This window comes from Camelus bactrianus, chromosome 6 (genome assembly GCF_048773025.1).
Source record: "Camelus bactrianus isolate YW-2024 breed Bactrian camel chromosome 6, ASM4877302v1, whole genome shotgun sequence".
Lineage (NCBI taxonomy): Eukaryota > Metazoa > Chordata > Mammalia > Artiodactyla > Camelidae > Camelus > Camelus bactrianus.
This window is the reverse complement of record NC_133544.1, coordinates 40,118,095-40,145,153: the sequence shown is the minus strand read 5'-3', so window position 1 is coordinate 40,145,153 and position 27,059 is coordinate 40,118,095. Positions and strand designations below refer to the sequence as shown.

Sequence of the window (27,059 nt, the reverse complement as noted above, 5' to 3'; positions counted from 1 at the left end):
AGGTTGGTGATGAGGTACAGATTCCTTCCTAGGAAAAGAATATAACTTTAGTTTGTATTGGCTTAGGGTACAAAATATATGACACTTTTATTGGCAAGATATTTCTTGGAACAATCTAAAAGAAAACACAAAACGGTTAGAAGTGGCATTTCAAGCCTTAATAGGGCCTTAAGATAACATATCTAATCCCTCTTTTTACAATTAAAGGCATGGAATTTTAGAGATGGAGTCACTTACTCAAAGTCATACTGTTAGCACAGCAGTTTCCTCAGAAACAACCCTCCTCCCCTACCAAGGATTTCCCATGAATGTTTTTTATATCCTAATCCAGTCTCAGTGTTCAACTAGCCAAGTGAGGCCAACTTTGGGAGATTATACAGAAGAGAAGCCCCCCCCTCCCCACCCCTAAATTAGTAACTGCCTGTGTGTTTTCGAATTGGCTTTAGAACTCGGGGCTGAAGAGGTGATAAAAATTGTTTACTGTTTAGCTTGAAACTTTAGCCTCAAAGTAACCTTTATTCATCAGGGACTCCATGAGACTCTAACAAGGAAAGGAGGTCAGTTCTCTGATTCAACTGCTGACAGGAAGCTTAGGAAGTGTGTGCAGGGTAAGACGTTGTACAGGCAATGTGAAGAAGTGTGGACAGAGTTGGAAGTCCCCAGGTTCCTGCTGTGCTGGAAGTTTAAGCCTTATGAACAACTGCAACGAACACTTTAGAAATGGGAAAAGCCAGAATTATAGAAAATTCTGAGAGGATTACATATAAAATTGTAACAGTAAAGAGAATGGAAAATTCTCTTAATAGGTAAAAGGGGGGCTAAGTTTATATAAAAGAGGAAGTAATGAGTGTTGAGAAACATTTATTTATTTGGTATTCCATTACTAACAAGTTGCCAAAGTGACTTTGAGTGGGAAGAGATAAAAATGAAATTTGATTGAAAAGAAAATTGGTCAATTTCTACTTTACTATTTCTTTTAATGTCATATCAGCTGAGATCTGATACACAGGACATTAATGTCTTAATCCAAGTTTTTGATTAAAAATGTGGAAAAGGTCAGATATAAGGATGGTGGCCAGAGATACATCACTGGGTCGCTGACCTATTCCCCAGCGCCAGTTATGGATTGCTAAATAGCCAGTCTCCATTGTTTGACTTCATTCCAGATGACTTCTGCATGTTGGCTTTTGAGTAATACGTTAAAGATAGAAGTATTGGTCCACATGAAATAAGTTTAAACTGTGAAAGTTGTGGATTTTTATGCAAAAAGAGCAAGTTCACGATGAGGCAGGTGGATGTAAAGGGTTTAGGATTATTCTCGGCTGAAAGCTCAACATGAGTGAGTCAGCTTATATGATGTTTAACTACTTTAGGCATAATGTTTAGGACAAGAGGTGTGGTCAGGTTATGATGTCGCTTTATTACACAATGAGTTCTATCCCTCTCACCCTCTATGTTCCCCTCAAAGCATGAGGATATCGGAACCGGGCTGGCAGAATCAGATAAGGACCCAGAGCCTTGACTAAGCACTGGTTGCTGTAGGCATGCTCAGCTAACTTCTCTAAAAGGACAGGAACACAGACCTGTCTGAGATTGTAATGCAGAAGTGTATCAGTGTTGGGACACCATTCACATAAGGCAGTCATGAAAAGCCAAAGAGCAAGAACCTAAACCCTAAAGGAAAAGGTTAATAACTTTTGTATTAAAATTAAGGGCTTTGTTAATCAAAAGATACCATTATGAACATAAAAAGGCAGACTGTAAAAGCGCTGAAGATTTATCCAATAAAGGGCTCATTCAGAACATATAAAGAATTTCTCTAAATAAGGAAAATAAAGACAGACCAGTAGAAAAACAGGGAAAAGATTTGAAAAGGCTTTCACAAAAGAGAATATCCAAGTAGCAATAATCATAAAAAGTGCTCAACCTCATTAGTGTTCAAGGAAACAGAAATTAAAACCATAGTATAATGCTACCACCTACCTACCAGGATGGCTAATCACGTTTTGACAAGGATATGGAGCAAGGGGAGCCCTCATTCATTGCCAGTGGAATGTAACCACATAGAACAATTGTTAACATTATCTACCAAAGTTGAAGAAGCGCAGACCTTATGGCCGAGAAATTCCATTCATAACAAAAATGCATGTATGTGTATGTGCACTGAGACCCTTGTATGAAAATGTTCATATAGCATTATTCATAATGGCCAAGACGTGAGGACAACATTAAGAGTGGAATGAATAAGCAGATTATGGCATGTTTATATAGTAGAATAGTCTACAGCCACAAAAATGCGCTATGAATAGACACAAGAATGCATCTTCACCTTCTCCACTTTTTTGGTACATGGGGAGGAGAGAGAGGGAGGGAATAGAGAATGACTGCTAATGGGCACAGGGTTTCTTTGGGGGATGATGAAATGTCCTAAAATTAGATTATGGTGATGCTTGCACTACTCTGCAAATATACTAAAAACCAATGAACTGTACACTTTAAATGAGTGAGCTGTAAGCAATAAAGCTGTTTTTTTTTAAAAAAAGAATGGATCCTCAACATAATGTTATAAAATAGGAAGTAAAAGTATACACAGCATGCTTCCACTTATAGAAAAATTCAAAAACACGTATACTAAATTATAGTCATTGAAGTCAAGATAGAGAAGGAAGGGGTAGTACATGGGAGGTGACACAAGGAAACTTCCTGAGGGTATTGTTTTGGTTCTTAACCTGAATAACAATTAGTTTGTTATTCAGAGAAGTATTTTGTGTACTTTTAAAAAAAAAAATGTATGTTATCCTTCACAGTAAGACGGTTATATAAGATAAAAGGCCAACAAACTGAGCAAGATTCCTAACTTCCTAACACTAGTTTTAAGAGATGTATATAAGTCAAATCAAGGACCTTAGGATATTAAAAACCGTAGACCCAAGATTAAGCACTAGGCAGAGAAATTAAAAATCTAGAAAAAGGAATTTGTTTTAACGATAAGAATCTGCTTTCCTAACTGTTGATGTGATGCTGGGCCAGGCAGCCTTGAATGAGGATGCTGAAAGAGGAGCGGCACGTTACATGTCAAATTCTTTGTCCTATTCTGAGGTGTATATAGAGCAGATATGGTATATCCTTCTACAGCATTGACTTTATGTAAAGATTTGGACAAATAGCATTTTTATATTAAAACCAGATACATCATGGAGTATATAAAGAATATTACAAAGGAATTTTACACTCATGATGGGCTGCTTCCAGATATCTTCCCAAAGCCCTGCCTTTTTGGGGTTTCTGGCTCCTACACCTTAAAGGATTCTTTAATTGAAATTTTTAGGTACAACATTATAAAGTACCTGAAATACAGTGCTTGAACCTACATGAAAATGAAGACCATGAGACCTGAATTCTAGCTTTTACTACTGGTACTGTGGGTATAAGGGGATGTAATGAGGAGTATGTATAAAGTGGTGTTTTTCTTGCTTTTTTTTTCACTCCAAGCGGTGAAGGAAAGAAGGAAGGAAAGGGAAGGTGTTATGGCTGTCATAGGAAGGTTTTACTTTGTGTCGTACAACTCCATATGCCTGACATAACCTTTAAAATGTACTGGGGCAACCGTGAGCAGTGGAGGCAGAAGCTGTGAGGTCACTGATTCTGAGGATCAAAGAGGAGAAGTTACTGAATTTGTATTTTCTCTCTGTCCACCCCTAACTCCATCATCTACATTACCATTGCCAGCACTTACAGAGTGCCAAGCCCTGCTAGAAACATCTACAGGTGGGAAACAGTTACATAGAGGTTGAGTGAGTGCTTCAGGACACATGGCTCTTAAATGTCTTGCTCCTGACTTTAGGAGGAAAGCAGTTTTTAATTAAGTATGATCTTAGCTTACTTTTTTTTATTGCTGCCATTTGTCCGGTTGAGTAAGTTCTTTTTTCACATTCCTAGTTTTTTTTTAAACACCTTTATTGTGGTATGGTTCCTGTACAATAAACTACATATGTTTCAGAGGTACAGTTTGATGAATTTTGATAGATGCATACACCAATGAAACCACTACCACAATCAAGACAGCTAACATTTCCATCACTGTCCAAGAGGTGCAATTTTCAAATTCCCAATTTCCTGCTTTGCTAATGGTTTCTATTAATACAACACACTGGATTTTAGCAAGCACTTTTTCTGCATGTATTGGGAAGATTATATGACTTTTCTTTTTTAATATAGTGGATTACATTTTTTTTATTTATTTATAAATGGAGGTACTGGGATTGATCCCAGGACCTTTGCATGCTAAGCATGTGCTTTGCCACTGAGCTATACCCACCCCCCTGAATTACATTACAGTTTAAATGTAATGTTAAGCCAACCGTGCATTCCTGAGATAAACCTAACTAGGTCTTGACATATTAACCTTTTTGTATATTGTTGGATTTAATTTGCTAAAATTTTTTTAAGAATTTTTGCATTTATGTTCCTGAGTAATACTTGTCAGTAGTTTTCTTGTATTGTCTCTTCTCCTCCTCTGTAGACTTCAGTATGTTAGACTGCTTCAAGTTGTCCCTCAGCTCACTGATGTTTTGTTTTTTTGTTCAGCTTTTTTTTATCTTTGTTTCATATTGGATACTTTCTGTTGCTGTGTCTTCAAATTTACTAATCTTTTGTTCTGTAATGTCTAATGTGCTTCTAATCCCATCCAGTGTATTTTTCATCCAAAACATTGTATTTTTCATCTTCAGACAGGGATTTGGGTCTTTTTCTATATCTTCCATGTCTCTACATAATATACTCTATCTTTACTTACTTTCTTGAAATATGGAGTATAGTTATGGCAATGATTTTGATATCCTTGTCTACTAATTCTAGTATCTGTATTATTTCTGGGGTCTATTACTATTAATTAGTTTCTCTGCTCATTGTGGATCACATTTTCCTGCTTCTTTGCATGCCTGTCGATTTTTTATTATATGCTAAACATTGTGAATTTTACCTTATTAAGTGCTGGAGTTTTTGTATTCATGTAAATACTAAGCTTTGTTTTGGGATTCAGTTAACTTACTTGGAAGCACTTTAATCTGTTAAAGTCTTGCTTTTCAGCTTTTTAAAGTGGGAACAAAACAGCCTTATCCAACTATGCTATAAAATTAAAATCATCTAGAGTGAAATTTCATTCCATTTGTTAATTTTATTAGCTTTTTCTTGGCCTTAGATTTATTCATGTGTTTTGAAATTTTAGTTTGCAACCTAAATTTTAGCAGAAGTCGCCCACTCCCGCCTTGTCCTCACCCTTACTGTTTAATCATTTTATAATAGCCTCCACCCAGATTCCCAGACCCCCACATCAAGGACTAGGTCTTATAACCACAATTCTGTCCCATATTGACATTGGCCTAAACCAACTCCTGGATTCAAGTTGTGAACCTGGCTTTGACCCTTGTCTTGAGTGGGCAACCTGTGAGGCCTTCTTACTGTGTGAAGGCTTCGTTGCCACAGGCTGCCTGCAGTCAGACTCAGAACCCATCAAACCGTTGGATCAGCCTTACTCATAATTTATATTTCTTTTTTTTTAACATTTTTAATTGATTTATAATCATTTTACAATGGTGTGTCAAGTTCCAGTGTTCAGCACAATTTTTCAGTCATTCATGGACATATACACACTCATTGTCACATTTTTTTCTCTGTGAGTTATCATAACATTTTGTGTATATTTCCCTGTGCTATACAGTGTAATCTTGTTTATCTATTCTACAATTTTGAAATTCCAGTCTATCCCTTCCCACCCTCCACCCCCCTGGCAACCACAATAATTTATATTTCTTTTCCTTTACAGATTCATAAAGATTTGTCTTTGAGCCCAGCTATGTCTCTTTTTTCAACATTTTATTATTAAAATTTTCAAATATACAGAAAACTTGAGGTATACAGTGAATGCTCATATAACCATGACTTAGGTTCTACAATCAGCCTTTTGCTATAATGTCTTTATTACATATCTGTCCATCCCTCTATCCACCCATCAGGCCACCTTAATTTCTTGATCACTTCAAAGTGAGTTATACTCTTTTTAAGTACTAAAGCATTGCATATTATTAGCTAGAGTTGAATATTTGTTTTTGTTTTTAGTTTTTTTTCTTTTAAAATAATGTTTATATACAGTGAAATGTACAAGTCTTGTGTTTTCAAACCTATCTTCCATACAATTCAAACGCCAGTCGATAGAGAACATTACCATCACCAGAGAAGTTTTGCTTGTGCCCTTTCCCAGCCAGTCCACACTCCTATACCCCTAGTAACCACTGTTCTGTTTTTTATTTCTACCATAAATTAGTTTTGCCTGCTGTAAACTTTCTTATTATGGAATCATATAGTGTGTACTCTTTTATGTAAGGCATCTTTTGCACAGTATGTTGTTTTTGAAACTTCTCCATGTGGTTGTAGTAATAACTTATTCCTTTTTTATTGCAGAATAGCAGCACTCTCGGCTTGTTTAAACACACCACTGTTTGTTTACTCATTTCAGTGGGATCCCTTTCATTTCTCTTTTTATTTTTTCAGTCTGTCATTGTTAAGTGTTTGGAGAGAAAAGAGTGCATTAAAGTATGAACCAAACTGTGCTATCTCAACCTAAAGTCCCTCGGTTCAACTAATGTGTTTTCATTTTAAGTTGTTTTATTTAAATTAAATAAACGTAGCTGCTTTCTACTTTTATAAGGAATTGAGTTTAGACCCTTCTGTTTTCCCTCGAAGTCTGTTCAGTATGCATTATCGCATTTTTACATGAAATTTAAAAGTAGAGAACGTAGCATGTAAATGAAGGGCTATATTTGGTGTTTAAAAGCTCTCTTGATCCATAAATAATGTCAAGCAGTCTGCATATTAAATATGTATTTGTTTTTCATATCATTTTAAAAATTCAATAATTCTATCATATTTTTGCCATTATTTTAGGTACATTTTATCTCTAATCATGAAACTCCCTTTTAATCAACAATAATTAACAAAGAACTCTTTGTTTTCGAGATTGTGTCGATTCAGCCAGCTGACCAACATATTGCAATTCTATGGGATCTCTAACCTCTTAATTCTGGATTAATTGTGCAATATAATGTAAATTTTTGAGTAACTGAATCTCTTTTTCTGATACTTATGTTAAAAGGAATAGCTAATAAAGCACAACATTCTTTATATATAACAAAGTTTCAATATTTGTTAAAATTACATCTTATTTTGTTTTTACCTTTCTTCAGGTTTGGTTGGGATGTTCCGGTAATTCTGAGAAATTCAGAAGAGACCCAGTTCAACACAAGAGTTTTCAAAAAGCAAATGAGACAAGTCAAGAATCCTTTTGGCTTAGAGATCACCAATCCATCTTCAGCTTCAATTACAAGTTGGTGGCTATTTTCTTAAGATTTTTCTCACTTTCTATGCCCCTTGTTTAGCCCTTTAATTTTCTTTCTCTATTGCTTTCCCTTCCTCAGACTTAACAGACATTTATTGAACACCTATTTTGTTTCAGGAGTTGTACTACATTACACAGATACAAAGACTAATAATTCACAAACCTTGCTCTTAAGGAACTTATCATCTAGTGGACAGAGGCATTTGTATGAGAAGAATAAAGTATCACAGGTGTTAATATGAGAAGTCTCTTAGGACACCGTGTCATTTTCACTGGTCTTCAGTGCGGTGAGAAATGTAAGGATGTAGTGTAAGAATAGGTAATGTAAGGTGCTACCCTTCTGAGGAACAACCATCTTTTCATCTGAAATTATGGCGTAATTTAATATTATGTTGGTAAGTGGGAATGATAGATGGTAGTTGTCTGTTTCTGTACTTGGGAAAATAAATTGTTTGCAAGATTATCTAGGAAAGAGAAGTAAAATAAAGAAAGAATTAAGTTTGCCAAGATGGGGAGGCATATGCAAGAACAGCTTCATAAAGAAGAATGTGCTGTCTGTCTCTCTCTTATTTTTCTTTTCTCCTCCTTCCTCCCCCTTTGTGTGTGTGTGTGTGTGAGAGAGAGAGAGAGAGAGAGAGAGAGGGAGAGAGAGGGAGAGAGAGAAAGAAAGAAAGAGAGGGAGAGAGAGAGATAAGTAGGTGTTTATTTTGTGGGATTGGGAGAAATTCTAGATAGAAGGAGAAGCATGAACAAAGTACCAAGATAGAAAGAATAATACATTAGAGAAACAGTAAGTAGTTTGTTGTGGATAAACCATAGGGTGGGACAGGTAAGAGAGAAGAGTTAAGGAAGACTCAAGTTCTTTGTGTGGGTCCTCCCCAACAGATCATATTACTGAGATAAGGAGTGCTGGAGGAATAGCAGTTTTCGAAAGAAAAGTACTGAATTCAGTTTTGAACTTCTGGACTTTGAAATGCTTTGTGACAGTTAAATAGAAATGCAGAGTAAGCAGTTCTCCATACAGTCCTGTACAAAGATCTCTGGGCTAAGACTCTATCAGTTTTTACACTTGCTCACATTTCTGGTACCTTAGAAACAAACATCCCAAAACTTCTTCCGCTTTTCATCTTATTTTAGCCGCTGTCCCGTCTCTTCTTCCCTTCTCGGCCAGGCTTCTGAAAAGTAGTTTGCGCTTGCCTTCTTCTCTCAGCCTGTTCCCTTTCACTCCTCAGATCAGTGCTGTCTGATTTTTGCCAGTATCCCTGTACTGAGATGGCTTTCTCCAAGGTCACTGATTACAACTGCCGCCCCCACCTCCAGTCCCCGCAGTTATAAAATCCAGTGGACGCTTTTCCGTCCTGAGGTCCTGAGTTAATGTTCTCTCTGCAGTATTGAACAGAGTTGGCCTCTTGACACCCTGTCCCTTGGTCCCTGTGGCCATTCTTGCCTGGTCATCTTCCTGCCTCTGACTTCCAGAATCAGTTGCCAGCAATCAGTGTACATAGTCAGTAGAGATTATCAACCTTAAGTAAAGCTTGATTTATGATGAAAAAGTACAAATTTCTTATTTTTCTTCCTTAGCTATAAATACTATACTATTACCCAGTAAATTAAAGGGAACTAAGGACCTTTTTTCCCCCTCAGTGGTGGATAAGGGGTTCATTCTGACATTTTTCACTTAGGAAAATCAAACTTCAAGGTAGGACAGAGAAACTAAATTTGTTTAGAAAACATGCCTGATTAAAATGTGCCAGACAGTAGTGGTTTGGTGACCTCTAACCTCCGTGGACATGCACTTAAACCTGCTATAATGTCACATCTGGCTTCTGAGCAAGATTGCCAAAAAAAAATCTACAAACACAATGCCGTCCTTCCTGCAGCAGCGTACAGAAGCCTGGAAACACTGACAAAGAAGAACTGATACAGAACTGAGCAAGAACTAACACACTTGTGAGGCAGGATGTGTAAGGAACTCTGTTAATCTGCCTTCCATGCAGAAATAATCTCAAATAGAACCTGCCCTGTAAATGTTAGAAGCAAATGAAAGATATCCAGTGAGAGGGAGACCTCTCTGCTATGCCCAGCACACTAGGTGCTACCAGCAGTAGCGTTACTGAAGTACATGAAGGAAATTTTGTGTGCAGACTTGTAGTATGCTTATTGAAGTATTTTAGTTTTTAAAATACCCATGCATATCACTCCTTGTCTTCTATGGGGGAATAAGGGAAAGGTTTTGTTGGGAATTGTGCTCGGCAGAATAAAGTTCATTTGTTTAAACCATGAAATAGTGGATGTCGTTAAAGATGTCTAACCAGGACACTGAGATAATATTCTGAGCAATAATTGTGCCATTGTAAAAGGTTATTTCATCTGATGTGTAGATAGATAGTTTAAAAATCCAGGTCTTTTTTCACCACTGTACTTAAGATGCCCGGTGCATAGAGGAGGAAGGGGGAGCATCTGGAGACCTGATTTACTTGAAAATAAAGCAGAGAATCAGTTTTAATCTTAGTTGTTTAGTTCTCTTTACTAGGGGTGAGTTGTTGGGATTGCTTTGTTGTTATTTAATGATTCTGTACTTGGATTTATGATGTTTCCATGTCCCTAATGTAGAAGCCTTAATGACATTAAAAGAAGTGCTCAGGATATATTAGTTGAGTTGAATTAATTCAGTTCAGGAATTCTGCTGTCCTTTTGCAAACAGCTGCCTCGTGTTTTGGCAAGATGACACACATGGCATTTGGGGAGAAATTTGTGGACCACTATACCCACAACCTAAAAATTTTGTCTCCCAAGACTCTGGTTTTGTTATCCTCATGCACGACCTCCTTGTCCATTGTTCTCTCTCAGGGATTCTTCAGGGTTTGTGGCTTTTCTGCCTCATTGTTTCTCCTTTTTTAGTGGATCAAGTCATTTAACTATAGTCCTTTTTTTTTTTCTTTTTTTTTTTCAAATTTTTGCAGCTCTCTCTCTTGCACTATGCTTTACTTGGCTGTCACAGTGAGGCAGGTAAGGGCAGGCTGAGAGAAATCACATCCATGCTGCTTCACTTAATTTAGATTCTGAATTTTCTGGTTTATGGCTGTGTCCCAGTTCTGTTAAAACTATTGATCTGAGATGCCACTGTGCGTGCACTGAATTTAGAAGACCAAGAAACTGTAAGAATGAGAACTCCCTCTGCCAAGGAAGTGGGAAAAACTAAAGGGAGAACAGTTTTGCAATAGTGGTATTTGAACTATCACCAGTGAGTGTAAATCAGGACATTCTCTTGTCAGTGTATGTAATGGAAAAATTTATGAAAGACTGTAGAGAATAGAATTTCATAGTTCTGTAGTTCTTTTTGTTAACTTATAATATTAATTTCAGAGATACATGGTAAAGTATGATTAATATCCATTTGTCAGTAGACTCTGACACTCTCCCCATTGTAGTCAAGTACACAAGTATGCAAGTCTTGTATGCAGCTCTGAATCTCTGGAACTCTGATTCGTTTTGCGAAGAAACATACTGGGTAGTTTTCTATGTTCTAGAAGTTGAGGGTTTTTTTTTTAAGGCTTATCCTTTCATTGTTCTTTTTAAGTATAAATAAACACATATATATGGATATCCTCTCCTGTGAGAGAAACAGTAGCATACTGTAAATACCTTACTTTCTTCATTTAACAATATATTCTGAAGATTGTTCCACAGTACTTTATATAGATACTTTGATATGGCTCATTTCTTTTTTAAGAGTTGTAGTACTTCACTATGGAGTATTCCATATTTTATTCATTTAATCCCATATTGATGGACATTTGAGTGGGTTCCTGCATTTTGACATAACTAGTACTATGTATATACATCTTTTCACATTTTTCACATTTTTTTGCCAGTAATATAATAATATTAAGAAATCATTATCTGGGTTTCTTTTTTTTCTCTCTCTACTTTTTTATATGCCATTTCTATTTTTCCTTTTCTCCTGTCTACATCCAACTTTTTTTTTTCTTGCCTCATGTTTTGTAGTTCCTTAGTTACATAAAGTATGTGTGATTTTAATATATATATATATTTTAAAATTTGTTTTAATGGAGGGTTTTTCTTCAGCTATTTGACAAGTAATTGAAAAAAAATAGCTAAACGAATGTTCCATTCTTGAATTAATACCTGATGTTTGGAATCATATAAAAATTTGAAGTCAAATTCTGTTCTAATTACCTCTGTGAAGTTCCTGCCCATTAAGATTTTTGCTTAACTATGATTAGGAATTGCTGTAGGTTGCTGCTACTGTACATACTCAGAATCTGTGACTCTGTGTACATTCTACTAAATACAGAGAAGAAAACTGAAAACTCAGTCAGTTTCTGGTGTCCTGTAGAGCATCTGCTTGTGTTTGTGTGTCGTTTTCCAACACAGACTTTTGATCACGTTTTTAAAAATATGTAATGTATCAATCAAAATTCCTATTAGCAAACAACAGAAATGACTCCAATAAAAGGACATTGAGTAGCTTACAGAATTGCCAGTAGCTTTGGGGAGCCAGAATCGGAGACCAAGTCATTTCAACCAGGAGCAATGACTGAAACCATGCCCTTTTGGTCTAGTGAGTACTCCACGGCCACTGAGTACTAGATGTTGCAGCTTGTACTGCCAGTAGTATGAGACACTGGATGTTGCTGCCCTTGAACTTGATATTGCTACAACTACCATGAGCGAGGGAAAAAAGCACGTAGGTGGCAAATAGTAAATCCTATGTAAGTGTTAAGTAAATACGTAAAACTGTATAAGATAATTTGTGTGTCTGCTTTTAATATGTATATCCACTTAATCAGGTTTACTTAAATTGTGGTATCTTTTATTATGATGAAATCTATTTTTATATATAGTGGCTAACATTTGCGAATCTCAAACTCCCAAATTTAAGGCTAAATTTCTTTTTAATATATTTCCTACTCCACTGATCATCTTGTGGCCCCGATGGGTTGTATGTATCCACTTTTGGAGATGGCTCTATTGCTTCTTGTAGTTAGGATTATATACACTATTAGAGTGATAGGTTATCAATTGTGAGCTATATTTCAGTTTTTGAAATCTATGTGGGAAAAGTCTTGAAGTCATCCAAAAAAATCATATTTACAATTTTCAAGCATAAATGTAAAATGTTGTAAATTAGTTTACTGATAGCGCTTCAAATTGTGTAGACATTAAAGTTTTTATATTTTTTGTGTTTGAGACCATTTCCTTCATTTATAGGCACATACCCTTTAATGAGTTCCTTTAACTGCCATCAGCCTGGCCAGCATCCAAAAGGAAGCTTTTGCTGCTCACTATGTATAATTGTATTAGAAATTACTTTAGGTAATTTTCTTCTCTTTGTCTCATTTGTTCTCTACAGCTGGCATAACTCTGACAACAGATTGCCTTGAAGATAGCCTCCTTACATGCTACTGGGGGTGCAGTGTTCAAAAATTATATGAAGCTCTGCAGAAGCACTTTTATTGCTTCCGAATAAGCACTCCCCGAGCATTGGAAGATGCTCTGTATAGTGAATATCTCTATCAAGAGCAGTATTTGTATCCTTTTATCTGTTACATCCATTAACACATGAAAATTTTAGACATTCAACTTTTTATGGATAAAATAGTGTTTTCTAAGTTATTATTTATCCCCTTTGGTATATTGTATTTTTGGTTATATGGACAATTTACCTTTACATCTTCAAAAAAGTATTAAAAAGGACAGCAAAGAAGAAATATATTGCCAGTTACCGAGAGATACTAAGATTGAAGACTTTGGTACGGTGCCCAGATCTCGCTATCCAATGGTAGCACTGTTGACCCTAGCTGATGAGGATGATCGAGAAATTTATGATATTGTAAGTAATTTTAAAATTCTGGAGCATTATGTGATTTTAAGTGATTTGGAGGATGGATCTTCATTACCTGGTGAAACAGAAAAAGGTTTTGTTTTGATTTCTGAGGATACACATTTGGCCTGGATACATTTTTCTTGAAAAATGAATACAGGGGAAGCACACTTGTATGAGTTTTATATGTGTAACACTCTTTCAGAGTATGACTTGTTTTTTTCCATGTGGGTTGCAAGAATATGATTTTATTTAGAAAATAAAAGATGTGGTTGAATTACATGAATTTCATCATTTTGTATTCTGTCATGTTTGCCACACAGAAAAGGTCTGTTGGGGAGCATGTTTATTCCTAATATTTTTAGCGCTGAGTAAATCAGAATTGTCATGATCTGATGTGCTTGAAGTCAAGACAGTGTCCACTCTTTTCTTTGCTTGCTTGCAGCCATCTTGTTTCCATCATCCCCCCTGCTGCACCTACGTCTTCTATGTGTTTGGTCCCTATATTTTCAGTAATGATTGTAATCTCCTTTCCTCATTATGTGCTAATTATTTTAGTCTGGTGGTTTATCCCTACTAGGAAGATAAATGCATCTTAGAGATCTAAAAGGACCTGAGCCCTGGCATTCCTTTAAGTATGGTAGAAGCTTATGTATGAAATAAACTGTTGGTGAAATCCTTTCATGGTAAGAATGCTCTGAGACACAACTTACTTCTTCTCTGAAGTGCATGATATAGATATGTTCATTAATAAAGATATGGTAACATTTTTTATGACACTTTATAATAAACAAAGTGTTAACTTACTTACACCTTCTAACAACCTTGTGTGCTAGGGCGAGTATCCTTATAAACACTGAAGGAGACTGAAGAAAAATCCCAGCCATTCAGGAAACGAGAGATGGAACTAGGGCTTGATTCTGAGCCTGTATAGTTCTGTGCCAGTATCCTTAGTTTCTAACAGGAGTATCTCCCTGAAACAAGCATGCATTGAGCTTTGGAAGGTGGAGACCCTAATTGAGAGAACTAGACCCTGCTCACACGCAGTTATGCCTCTGTTGTTTTGGGAGTGTTTTAATTTTATCAAATTGAAGTTCCACTGAACTGAAGTCAGTTTGTTTTTTTTCAATAAAAGTCATACTAACAGCAGTGTATTTCCAGAACCTCACACAGTGCCTGGAACATAATAGGTGCTCAGTAAATTGATTAAGTGGAAAAAAAGTCATACCAAGCAATGTTAGTGAGCCTCATAGAACTTGACAGCAGAGCTCCTAAGCAGTCTCCAGGAGGGCTTTTCCGGTTGCCTCCCTCCCACTCTTTTCAGCTGAAGATGAATGAGTAAGACCTGTTGAGTTGGTATTGCGTATTTCCAGGCTGTATTTCCTGCCTTTCCGTCCTTTACTCTGCCTACCTGGGAAAGGTAACCCGCCTCTCACCACCATGTGCCCCATCTCTTCTCAGCTCCCTGCTTCTTTCCTTCCATTTGAAATAGAAAGCGTCAGACCTGTCACCTTCCTGCCAGCTTCCCCTGTGCTTCCTTTGCTGCTCGCTGCTGGTGCTCTGTGTCTACCTGAGGTTCTCAGGCTCTTTGTTTTCTAACTTTCCTCCCCAATCTAAACAGTGAAGGAGTGTGTGTGTGTGGTAAAATAATATATAACATAAAATTGACCTTTTAAACCACTTTTCAGCGTACAGTTCAGTGACATTGTAAACTGGGAAAGATTTGCTCTCAGGCTGTGATCCAGCTGGAATGAGGACCACTGGCCCAGCTGCGGTTGTGGGAGGCGTGTTCCTGCAGGGCAGCCTGGGCATCTGGCTATCCAGGGTTAGCAGCCCTTTTCTCTCTTCCTTCGTATCCATCTCCCTGCCTGGGTCCTTCTCTGTGTCTTCTGTTCTTGTCAGGAAGCTCTCTCCATTTTTCCCTGTTAATCCTTGCTTCTCCATCTCTTATCTCTCAGACCGGGCTGAATATCAGAACTAAAGCATATTTTGTATTAATGTTCTCTGTTCTTAATTTCAAAAGTGAACTGGGCATTTGGTTTTTCAATATTTTATCTGGGTCAGAGATTCTAAATTAAAAAAAAATTTAAACTCTCCCATTCCTATTGTAACAGTAATAAATTACATTCAGATCATGTAGTTAGGAGCCAGTTTGTTAATCTAGGTAGATAAAAGAAAGCGGGGATTGTCATTGCAAGATCGTGACTTTAAATTTTTTTCATTTTTACTAAATTATATTAGTATGTAATTTTTTCTGTAGTACTTAAATACTACATGTTTGTGGCAGGAAATAGATTAGAAAATCTAGGTAAGTCAAAAGGGAAAAAGTAAAATCACCTGTTTTCTTTCATTCAAAGATAACCACTACGGATATTTGTGTGTATTTTTCTAGACCTTTGTGTATGTAATTTTAAAACAACAATGGGATCAAATTATACATACTATTTTGTGACCTTTCATTTAATAATATGTTTTAAACATCTTTTTCATATCAATTGTGTATCTATGACTACATATGTATTTATGACTAGCATAATAGTAGCTTCAGAGGCTTTTAATGTTAAATCAAATGGCAGGATTGTTAGTAACAGATGATAACATTACTATCTTCTATGAATCCTGTCATTTTGATTTAGTATGAAAAGGGTCTGAAGTCATTGCCAAATTAATAAATCCTTATGAAGCTGTAAAGAATATTGTAGTTTTATGAACATAGTAGGGTTGGGTTTTTTTTAAATTTTTATTTGGACATAATTTCAGAAACTTGCAAAGATAAAAAAGTAAAAGAACACCCATACACCCTTTACCCAGATCTCCTATTGTTAATTGTTAACTTTTGCATCATTTTCATTATTTGCCCATGTATATACTTGTGTATGTATGGGTATATATATTTTTAATGAATTGAGAATAAGTTGTATACACAATGATTCTTTACTCCTAAGTACTTCAGTGTGTATTTCCTACTAATAGGGATCTTCTCTTATATAACTACAGTATATTATCCATTTGATAAATCTAATGTTGGTATAATGTCTTATCCAATCTATTACCTATATTCCAATCTGTCAGTTGATCTAATAGTATTCTTTACAACGTGTTTTCCCCTCCAGTACAGATTCTAGTCTAGAGTCAGATAATGTACTTGTCACGTATCTTTAACCTCCTTTAATCTGAAACATTTCCATAGTCTTTTTTTGTCTTTTATGACATTAGCATTTTTGAGATACGGTCACGTGCACACACTGTTTTTGCAAGGTAGAACATTCCTCATTTTGTCTGATGTTTTTTCACAATTAGATTGTGTTGAGCATGTTCAGCCAGTGTACTGCACAAGTGATGATGTGTGCTTTTCAGGGCATCACTGGTAGAAGCTCGCGAGTTCTTCTCCCTCATTGGTGATGTTAATTTTGCTCTCTCAGTCAAGGTGTTATTTAATTTCTCCACTGTTTCCTTTTTTACTTCCTTTGCAATAATAAGTCTGTGGGGAGGCACTTTAAGACCAAACAAATATCCTTCTCTTTATCAAAATTTCCTCTTGGATTTAATATCCATTGATGATTCTTAACAGTTTTTACCTTTACCATGAGAATTGCAAAAATGAGTATTTTCCAACTCCAGCCCTCCAGTTGGCCCTTGGCATCCTATTACAAGCAAGAGACCTCCCATTTATTTCTTTGTTTATCTATTTGTTACCCTCATGGCCTCATTAATTCTTTTTCCCCTCAGTGGTTTATAATTCATTACTGGATTTAATTACTTGGTGCTCAAAGTGCCCTCTCCCTACTTTCTGTGCAAAACTGAGGATTTATAGTCAAAAACTTTGTCCATAGATTACTCAGATTAGTTCTCCCAAAAGTCAAAAAACTATAAAGAGGTGGACTCAGATGTTGCTCTCATCCCTTCCCCCATTTTCACACACCCTAATCCTCGTAGCTGCTTTCTGGTACATCCTTCCTATGTTTCTTATTGTAATGAAAAGAAAATACAGGTATCTATTTCTTCTAATTTCCCTTTTCTCTTACACAAAAGGTAGCACACTTTGTATACTATACATGTTCCTGCTTTTTTCACTTCGTAATATTTCCTGGAAATCACTCCAGATCACTTCTTAGAGATATTCCTTACTCTTTTTTTCCAGCTGCCTAACACTCCATTGTATGTAAGGGTATATTGTACTAATTATTCAGCCAGTCTCTTGTGCTTGGACATTTAGGTGGTTTCCAGTATTCTGCAGTAAATATTCCTGCACTGAATAACCTGTGCATATGTATTTTAGTATTGTTGAGGCTGTGAGGTTGAAAGGTAAATAAATACGTATCTTTTCATCACATACTGCCAAGTTCCCCTCCATTGGAGTTGTACTTTGGAGTTGTATCTTTTATTTTATTTTATTTTTTTGCATATTTCCACCAGTAAGATATGAAAGTGACTACTTCTCCATAGAGTGTATTGGCACACTTTTAAATTTTTGTTAATCTGATGAGCAAGAAATATCTCACTGAAGTTTTAATTTGCATTTATCATATTGTGAGTGAAACTGAACATCTTTTAATATGGCTAAGGACCATGTTTATATCTTTTTGCGAATTGTCTGTTCACATCTTTGGCCCACTTTTCTATAGGATTTCTGTTTACTTTTTCTTCAATTTTTAAAAGTTCTTCATAAATTAGGGATATTAATACCTGGTCTCTGATATACATTGTGAATATAGTCCAGTTTGTCATGTATCTTTTGACTTTGCTTATAGTGTTTTTATCATGCAAATTTACAATTTTTATGTTCAAAAACCTAAAGTTAGATTTGTCAAATGTATCTGCCTCTGGGTTTGAGTCATAGTTAGAATGTCTTTTTCTACAGTAAACCAAAGAGAAATTCACATGTTTTCTAGTATTTGTATAGTTATATTTTTCACAGTTAGCTCTCTTATGCTCTTGGAGTTTATTCTTACGTATGGTATGAGGAATGCATCTGATTTTCTGTTTTTCCAAACAGCTATCCCAGTTGCCCCAGTACTTTTTATTATTAAGAAGACTCTCTTTGTCTAGTGATTTGAGATGCCACCTTTGTCATATTTGTATATGTAGTTGGGTCTGTTTCTGGACTGCTTATTCCGTTCCATCCATCTGTCTATTCATGTGCCAGTACCACACTGGTTTAACCTGGGAGGCGTTGTAGTATGTTTTAATACCTGACTGGGCTTAGTCCCCCTCATAGCTTTCTTTCCAGTTTTTCCCTAGCTATTCTTATGTGTAGTTTTTTCATATGGAAATTTTATAGTTAACTCATGAAGCTGTGTAAAAAATTCATTGTTATTTTTGTTTAGATCACATTAAATTTGTAAATTTGAGTATAAATAAAATAACTCTGGCAAAAATATGTAACTGATTCCTCTTTAGTGACTGTAATTTAAGGAAATTTTTATAAGTTTTCTAATTTATCAACCTCTTATTTTTATTTGAAAAGTGTTTTTCACATATATGTGAAATAATATAAGGAGGTTACATTCTGACTGGTGTTCAATTTTTATTTTAGATTTCCATGGTGTCAGTAATTCATATTCCTGATAAGACTTATAAACTCTCCTGCAGAATATTATATCAATATTTACTCCTGGCTCAAGGTCAATTTCATGATCTTAAGGTAAGTTGTATCCTGTAGTCTTATCTCTGTCTTTTTTGTTTGCAGAATTTTAAAGTATGACTATTTATAAAGAGATAGTAATACTTCTCAGTTAGTTATCATAGAAGTTAGCTATTATTTGCTGTTGGATTTTCTGGCTCATACATTTTTAGCAGCTCTTATGATCCTTGGATTTGAAGAGTAATTGTCATTGTAATTATCTTTACATTTGTTTCTTTGATTTTCAGCAACTTTTCATGTCTGCAAATAATAATTCCACTCCCTCCAGCAGTTCCTCTCCAGAGCAAAAAAACACAGACCGGAGTTTGCTGGAAAAGGCTGGATTATCTGAAACTGAAGTGGAGCCGCCGGAGGAAAACAGCAAGGACTGTGTTGTTTGCCAGAACGGGACCGTGAACTGGGTGCTCTTGCCGTGTAGACACACGTGCCTGTGTGATGGCTGTATTAAGTATTTTCAGCAGTGCCCAATGTGCAGGCAATTTGTTCAGGAATCTTTTGCACTTTGTAGTCAAAAAGAGCAAGATAAAGACAAATTGAAAAGTCTCTGAGGGTATTGTCACGACTGAAAAGTATACTTTCCACTGAAGATGCAAAAATTTATATTCTTGGAATTAATCATAACATGGAATCTACAGTGTTAACCATCAGTGAAAATTCTCTTCTAACTTCGTATTTGTATGGTACATGGATGGTGAAAATTAATTTATTCCTTGCTATTCAGTATGGCAAATACTGGAATCCTGTTCTGTGTTAATGTATAAAAATTCATTCATCTCTTGAGAAGAATGTGAATATTTGGCCTTTTATCAGCTAGAGGATTTCATGTAATGTCAATTAGAAGAATTCTGAAAAGCAATCCACCTAAAATTTGAGGAAGTAAAAGTCTTAAGATTTCTGAATTTTTTTCCTTTGACATAATCTGAAGTGCAATTGGGTAAAAACTGAATTCTTCTTACAGTAATTGTATGTTCCCTGGTTTACAAAAGAATTAGAAAGGGGTTATAATATTAAATCCTTTCCTGAAATATCAGTTTCTATAAATATCCATCTGTTTGGCTTCTAATTTTCCTGATAATCATTGTCACATAAACACAATTATTTATGTTAATTTTTAAATATAGCTTCTTAAATCATAAATGCAAGATATAATTCTTAACTGTTCTCAGTGTGTCATAGATTAAAATGATACTCATTTACAGGAAGCAGATATATAAAAAATGGATAATAAAATTTCTTGGATAATTAAATTTATTGTCAAATATGATTAGATTAGCAGAATGTGACCTACCAGGGAAGATCTGTGACACTTGCAATGCCTTACCTTAGATTTCCTCCTGTACAATGAATTCATACAAAACTGGAGGGGTTTTAGAGCCAGAAAAATCACCATAGAAAACAAAGAACTGTTTTTTTTCTAGTGTGTTTTTTATTCCAAATAAACCCCATATCCTTCCAAATAGTAAATCACTTTGTTCATCCCTTGTTACATCCTCTTTAAGAGTTGAGGAACCTGATAGTCAAAAAAAGCCCCATTCCCTGTTTTTCCCAAGATGACTAAGAAGAAAAAGGTAAATCAGAACTTCCTGTTTCTTCAGTGGAAATTACCTTCGACTCACCAAGAAATTATATCACAGCAAATAAACTGTGACATGCAGGGAGATTTCCAAGCCTTTTTTGTCCTGTTTGTGTTAAGAACAATGCCTTATCTTTGTATTAGTGTTGTTACATAATATCATTTCATTCCCATCAAATATAGCACTCTCAAAAAGACATTTCCTATTCTCCATTTTACAAACTGAATCAAATTTCTTCTATGTTCAACAGCGATGTAATAAATACCTTCTAGGGGCCAGGTACCTTTTGGGAGTCTGGGCTACAAAGAATCAGAAAAGGCTCCTGACCTCAAAGTACTCATGCCTAAAAGAAGCATTGACGGCTTCATAGAAGCACATCCCCATGTCAGAAACTCCTAAGGCCCTGTTCTAACCCTGGCCCTGGAAGCAGGGTGGTCAAAAGCTACAGTCCCTGCAGCCGTTGGCTAGCCGTGGAGCAGTTCGTCTGGGAAATTCACTTTGTGGGTAAATTGGGGGAATACTCGGGGATCATTTCCCTTGTCTGATCCATCCTGCTTCCCCTTACAGGTCTGTTTATACCTAAACTATCCTAGACACATGCTTGCTTTTTCTTTTGTCATAGATTCCACCTGCAATCTTATTCCATTTTTCATAACTTTTTTATTGTAGTAAAAATATACATAACATAAAATTTACCATTTTAACCATTAAAAATTTTTTCTAGGGTGGGGAGGTAATTAGGTTTACGTATTTATTTTTTAGAGGAGGTACTGGGGATTGAACCCAGGACTTCATGTGTGCTAAGTATGCACTCTACCACTTGAGCTATACCCTCCCCCCATTTTAACCATTCTTAGGTATTCAGTGGCATAAAGTACTTTTACATTGTTGTGTAACCACTACCAGTCTCCATCTTCAGAATTTTTCCATTATCCCAAACTGAAACTATATCCATCAAATAGTAACTCCCCATCACCCCTCCCTTCAACCCCTGGGCAACTACCATTATATTTTCTGTCTCTATGAATTTGACTATTCTAGGTACTTCATATGCAATATTTATCCTTCTGTGTCTGGCTTATTTCACTGAGTATAGTATTTTTAAGTTTCTTCTATGTTGCAGCAGGTATCAGAATTTACTTCCTTTTTAAAGCTGAATAATATTCCATTGTATGTATATACCACATTTTGTTTTATCCATTCACCCATCATTTTTCATAACTCTTAAAGATGATTTGCCCTTAGCTCCCCTTCCTGCAACTAAAGTAATTGTTTTTCCTGCCCCTGCTAGTAATAAATAGGAGGAATTTGGTAAGTAATCAAGTAAAAATAAGTACCCTGACTCTTAGAGGCCTATGTCAGAATTTGCCAATAGCAGTGAATGGACATCTTGTGAGAACATCTATAAAAGCATTTTATTTGAATGGATCATTAGATAAATAAAACATCTGATTTATATAGAGTAGTTGGTACATTGCAAAAATCTGAACCAGGGCTACATTAAGCAGATTTGATAGGTGACTAGCCACCTCTTTCAGTGACCCTTTCTTCCCAACTTGGTACCTATGAGGGTTCTTAATGTTTAAACTAGCTCTAGGGGAGGAACTTAAAAACGGTTACTCAAAGATCCAATGCAAGTCATTGAATTATCTCCCACTGTGTCTATTGTTAAAGCCTTTCCGTTAATTGTGGAATGAAGAGTTTTGTCTTGGTTTGGAAATTTGAAGCATCAATACAGATAATCTGGGGTTTAGGAATGGTAGGTGGAAGTGATTTCAGCCTCCTCTACTCAGTCCTGCTTCAGATAGGCCCCATTCCACTGGATAATTCCCTAACTCCATTACCTAGATTTTGAACACTGAATTCCCCTCTCTTTCCATATTTCTCTATGTTATAATTCTCCTGAATCTTTTCTTTCTTGACACCGTGACCTCTTAAGTCCTCAGTCCCTGAGTCTATTCTGATCATTCATTAACTTGCTCCTGGATTCCCCCTCAACTATTTCAAATGTGTTATCATCTTAGCTTGCTTTCTTGACCTCTCCACTCTACCTGCCCTAGCAACCCAAAAGTTTGGCTTTACTCAACTGTATTTCTTTACTGCCGAACCAATTAATGGAGTCTACCACGAAGCCTTGTTGTTTAGTTGTTTCCAGGTTTTCACTGCTGCTCAACAATCTTTTTACTGATTTCCTAATGGACCCTCTGCCGAACTCCCAATAGCTATTTCTCTTTCACTCTTCTCAAGTTCTGTTCCCCATCATTGCTGTTATCACTTTCAGCAAAGAACCTTCAAAAGGTATGTTAAGATGATAGATGCCAAAGTCATGTATCTTGGTTTTTACCCCAGCTCTGCCACTTTTCCTTTGGACAGGTTACTTAACCTCACTCTAATCAGTTTCTTCATCTATAAAAATAGTGATAATAGAACCTATCTCTAGGCTGTTGAAAGATTTATACCAGTTAATATGTGTGCAGTGCTTACACCCGGGCATAGCAGATAGCAAGCTCTGTGTGTGACAGGTATTACTGTTACTACTTTGTTCAGATGTTCAAAGTCAGTAGACATAATTTTCTCTCTTCCCCAAAAGAGGAGGTAGATTATATCTACTTTTGAGGCCAACACTACTTGTGTTCTTGACCTCATCTCTGTTTGCTTCCTGAACTCATTTCATTATTGATTCAGTAATTAAATAATTACTGAGTGCCCAAGACATTACATTGGTGGGCATGAGAATATAGCAGTGAAAAAAACAGGCAAAAACCCTTGCCTTGATGGAGCTTATATTCTAGTAGAGAGAGAGAGACAAATTAGTAAATGATATAGTATATCAGATGGAGGTTAAGTGCTATGGAGAAAATCAAAGCTGGGATGGGTGAGTAGGGAATGTGAAGACTGGAAGTGAGGTTTCCATTTCAAAGTCTATAAAATGTACCATCCTAACCATTTAAAAATGTACAGTTTAGTCATGTTAAGTATATCAATCACATTGTTGCCCAGTAGCTCTCTAGAACTTTTTCACCTTGCAAAACTGAAACTCTATAGCTATTAAACAACAGCTATTTCCCCCAACCCCAACCCCTGGCAACTACCATTCTACAGTGTGGTTATGGTTTTAATTTGCACTTCCCTAATGGCTAATTATGTTGAGCATCTTTTTATGTGCTTATTATCCATTTGTATATCTATTCAGATCTTTCACCCATTTTATTTTATTTATTTTTAAAATATATTTTTATTGACATATAGTCAGCTTACAGTGTGTCAATTTCTGGAGTACAGCACAATACTTCAGTCATATAACAACATGCATGTATTTGTTTTCATATTCTTCTTCACCATAAGTTATTATAAGATATTGAATATAGTTACACTGTACTCTACAGTATAAACTTGTTGTTTATCTATTTTATATGTATTAGTTAGTATCTGCAAATCTCGAACTCCCGATTTATCCTTTCCCACCTCCTTCCCCCCTTGGTAACCATAAGTTTGTTTTCTATGTCTGTGAGTCTATTTCTGTTTTGTAAATAAGATCGTTTGTCTTTTTTTTTTTTTTTAGATTCCACATATAAGTGATATCATATTGTATTTTTCTTTCTCTTTCTGGCTTACTTCACTTAGAATGACATTTTCCAGGTCCATCCATGTTGCTGCAAATGGCATTATTTTATTCTTTTTTATGGCTGAGTAGTATTCCATTGTATAAATATACCACAACTTTATCCAGTCATCTGTCGATGGACATTTAGGTTGTTTCCATGTCTTGGCTATTGTAAATAGTGCTGCTATAAACATTGGGGTGCATGTATCTTTTTAAATTAAGGTTCCCTCTGGATATATGCCCAGGAGTGGGATTCCTGGATCATATGGTAAGTCTATTTTTAGTCTTTTGAGTAATCTCCATTCAGATCTTTTACCCATTTTAAAACTAAGTTGACTTTTTGTTACTGACTTATAAGAGTTTATATTCTAGGAACAAGTCCTTTATCAGGTATATGATTTACAAATATTTGCTCCCATTCTATGGGCTTTATGGTGCCCTTTGAAGCATAAACATTTTTAATATTTTTCAATCCAACTTACCTATTTTTTCTTTTGTTACTGTACTTTTGTTGTCACATCTAAGAATGCTTTGCCTAGCTCAAGGTCACAAAGATTTACTCCTATGTTTTCTTCTAAGGGTTTTATCATTTAGGTCTGTAATCAATTTTGAGTTGAATTTTGTATATGGTGTTAGGAAGGGAGTTCAACCTCATTCTTTTGCATGTGGAAATCCTCAGCAGAATATTAGGAAACCAAATTCAACAATACATTAAAAGAATCATACACCATGATCAAATGGAATTTATTCCAGGGATGCAAGGATGGTTCAACACATGCAAATCTATCAGTTTGACAAAGGATAAAAGTCATACGATCAAATCTTAAAGGTATTAAAGAATTGCTGCAGTAATTTTAAACAGAGCAATATAATCAGATATGCATTTTAGAAATGTTGGTATTGGAAGTGCTTTGAAAGGAGCAACATACAAAGTGGAGTTAAGAGGAAACAAGCCTTGTCAAGAGGATGGGCACAGCATGTTGGATACAAGGGACAAAAAGCAAAAACCGAGAAAGAGCTCAGGTGTCAGAGGAAGAGAGAAAAGGCTTGAGTGATTGGAGGTGAATAAATGAGGAGGAGCAAAGTGGATGAGGTGGGAGAGAGGGCAGGCCTTGTTGCCATGGGCAGGAGTCAGGGGAGTCTTTTAGGCAGTGAGAAGACATTGGAGCATCAAAGCAGGGAGGTAACCTTGTCCTTTTAAAAGAGTTTCACTTTTAAAAGACTGAGGGGGAATGTACTTGGGGAGAACCAAAGGGGCAGAACCAGGGGTTCAGTTTTGGACATTTGAAATTTGAGTTGTGATGTTAAGCCTACCTTGTTTTGGGGGTTTTTTGTTTTTATTTACTCTCACCTGTCTTTATCATACCTATGTCCTAGAGAAATGCTGCAAATCCACACCAGGCACTTGACTGAGTCAACTAGTCAGGTTAGGGAGGAGGAATAGCTGTGGTATTCTTTTGATTCTCCAAGCACATTGTATTTGTGCCAACAATTAAGCTATCACCTCTTGGCTGCAAACCCACCATTTGTGATACCGGGCTAGGACTCTGCAAACCACACTTTATGCTTTGCAGCAGGCTCCCTGTGAGGCTTTGCAAATTGGAGCAATAGAGGGAGGCTGGAAGATAAGAGGAAGAAGGGATTTGCTCCTTCCTGCTTGTTCCTGTGGGCTTCCTGTTCCTGTGAGCATCCCCCCAGCCTCACTTCTTTACCTTGGCAATAGTGGTTGGTTCCAGGAGCAGCAGTTGAATCCAGATCACAGTTCTCCCAACATTTGTCGAACCTGCTTTCTCACCCCCCAACTTAGGATTCCAGCCCCTGTTTAGCAGCGCCCCTTCTCAGAGGTATGAGTGTTTCAGCTCTGAGGGGCCCCTCCTCCAAACTTCTAAATTTTTATAATTCCAATCTCTTTACTTGGTTTCCCCAGCCCTGCGGATGGTAGTTACTTCCTGCAGTTACTACCTGTGAGATACCGTCACGTTTTTTCAACTTTTCAGTTAACAATGCTTTATACTCATGATCTCTGACAAAATAATTGGTGTTTTCTTTCTCCTGGCTACTCTAATTAATAAAATTAGATATTACTTTCTATATACCTGGCTCAGTTTACTAAGGTAGGCAGAAAACTGAGACCAACTGAGGTTAAATAACCCATATTACACACCTATTAGGTGGTAGAGTTTGGATTGGAATCCAGTTCTGCTTTGCTGTGTTTTGCCTGAAGCTTGTGCTCTTAATCACAAGTCACCTTTCTACATTGTCCGAAAAACACTGAGCTGTGTTTTTTCAACATTGAACTGTAGGTACAATTTTACAATTCTTTCATCATTTTTATTGCTTTTCTTGAACCCATGATCAGACTCAGCATTTCCCCAAACATATCTCAGGCAACACCAAATGACAAGACCTGTGAAGAATGTGTCTGGGCTCAGTTAAGTGTAGGACCTGCCACATACTGTACTTTCCAGAAGAAGCACAATGAGCATGAGCATAATGAAGGCTCTGAGAAATCTTGCAATGAAACTTAAATGTGTAGCCAGGCAGTTTCTCATTCATTTTCTGACTGGGAACGTTCCAAGGATGTGGAAAATGTGGGATTAATCAATATTTAATGTATCCTGCGCAACAGTAGTACCTGGTTAGAAGAAAGTTGTTGGTGCCAGCAGTCTCAGGATGTTCTCATCATATAGAGGTTGCTTTAGAGAATAATAGAGAAGGCGAGTCTGATCTTTGTTTAGATGATAGAAATATGACTTTAGATTTGTACAGTTAAAAGTTTCAGCTATTTAAAACTGTGGCCACATTTCAATTACACTTTCAGTTAGAAAAGATACTGGCAGTTCTTGAATCAACAACAGAGATCAGAATAAGGACTGGTAACTTCAAGAATGTGTAATTTTTACTTTCATGCCAATCTGGGGCAAGTTATCCCTCTAAAAGGTTTAAGCTCCCACTTTTGTAATCCTGACCTATATAAATCCTGTAAACAGGAGTAG

The 27,059-nt window shown here is 36.3% G+C and overlaps 1 protein-coding gene across 2 annotated transcripts in view; it reads left to right on the top strand.

Moving 5' to 3' along the window:
• CGRRF1 (cell growth regulator with ring finger domain 1) overlaps nucleotides 1-20,132 on the top strand; it is a 30,453-nt gene extending 10,321 nt beyond the window's left edge. For both annotated transcript variants that reach the window (XM_074365496.1, XM_010962181.3), the window contains exons 2-6: nucleotides 7,242-7,381; nucleotides 12,771-12,948; nucleotides 13,103-13,250; nucleotides 18,778-18,885; nucleotides 19,113-20,132. In XM_074365496.1, coding sequence (XP_074221597.1) covers nucleotides 7,318-7,381; nucleotides 12,771-12,948; nucleotides 13,103-13,250; nucleotides 18,778-18,885; nucleotides 19,113-19,433 — 819 coding nt within the window. In that variant the 5' untranslated portion in view covers nucleotides 7,242-7,317 and the 3' untranslated portion in view covers nucleotides 19,434-20,132. The remainder of the gene's footprint in view (nucleotides 1-7,241; nucleotides 7,382-12,770; nucleotides 12,949-13,102; nucleotides 13,251-18,777; nucleotides 18,886-19,112) is intronic.
• Nucleotides 20,133-27,059: the final 6,927 nt, after the last annotated feature.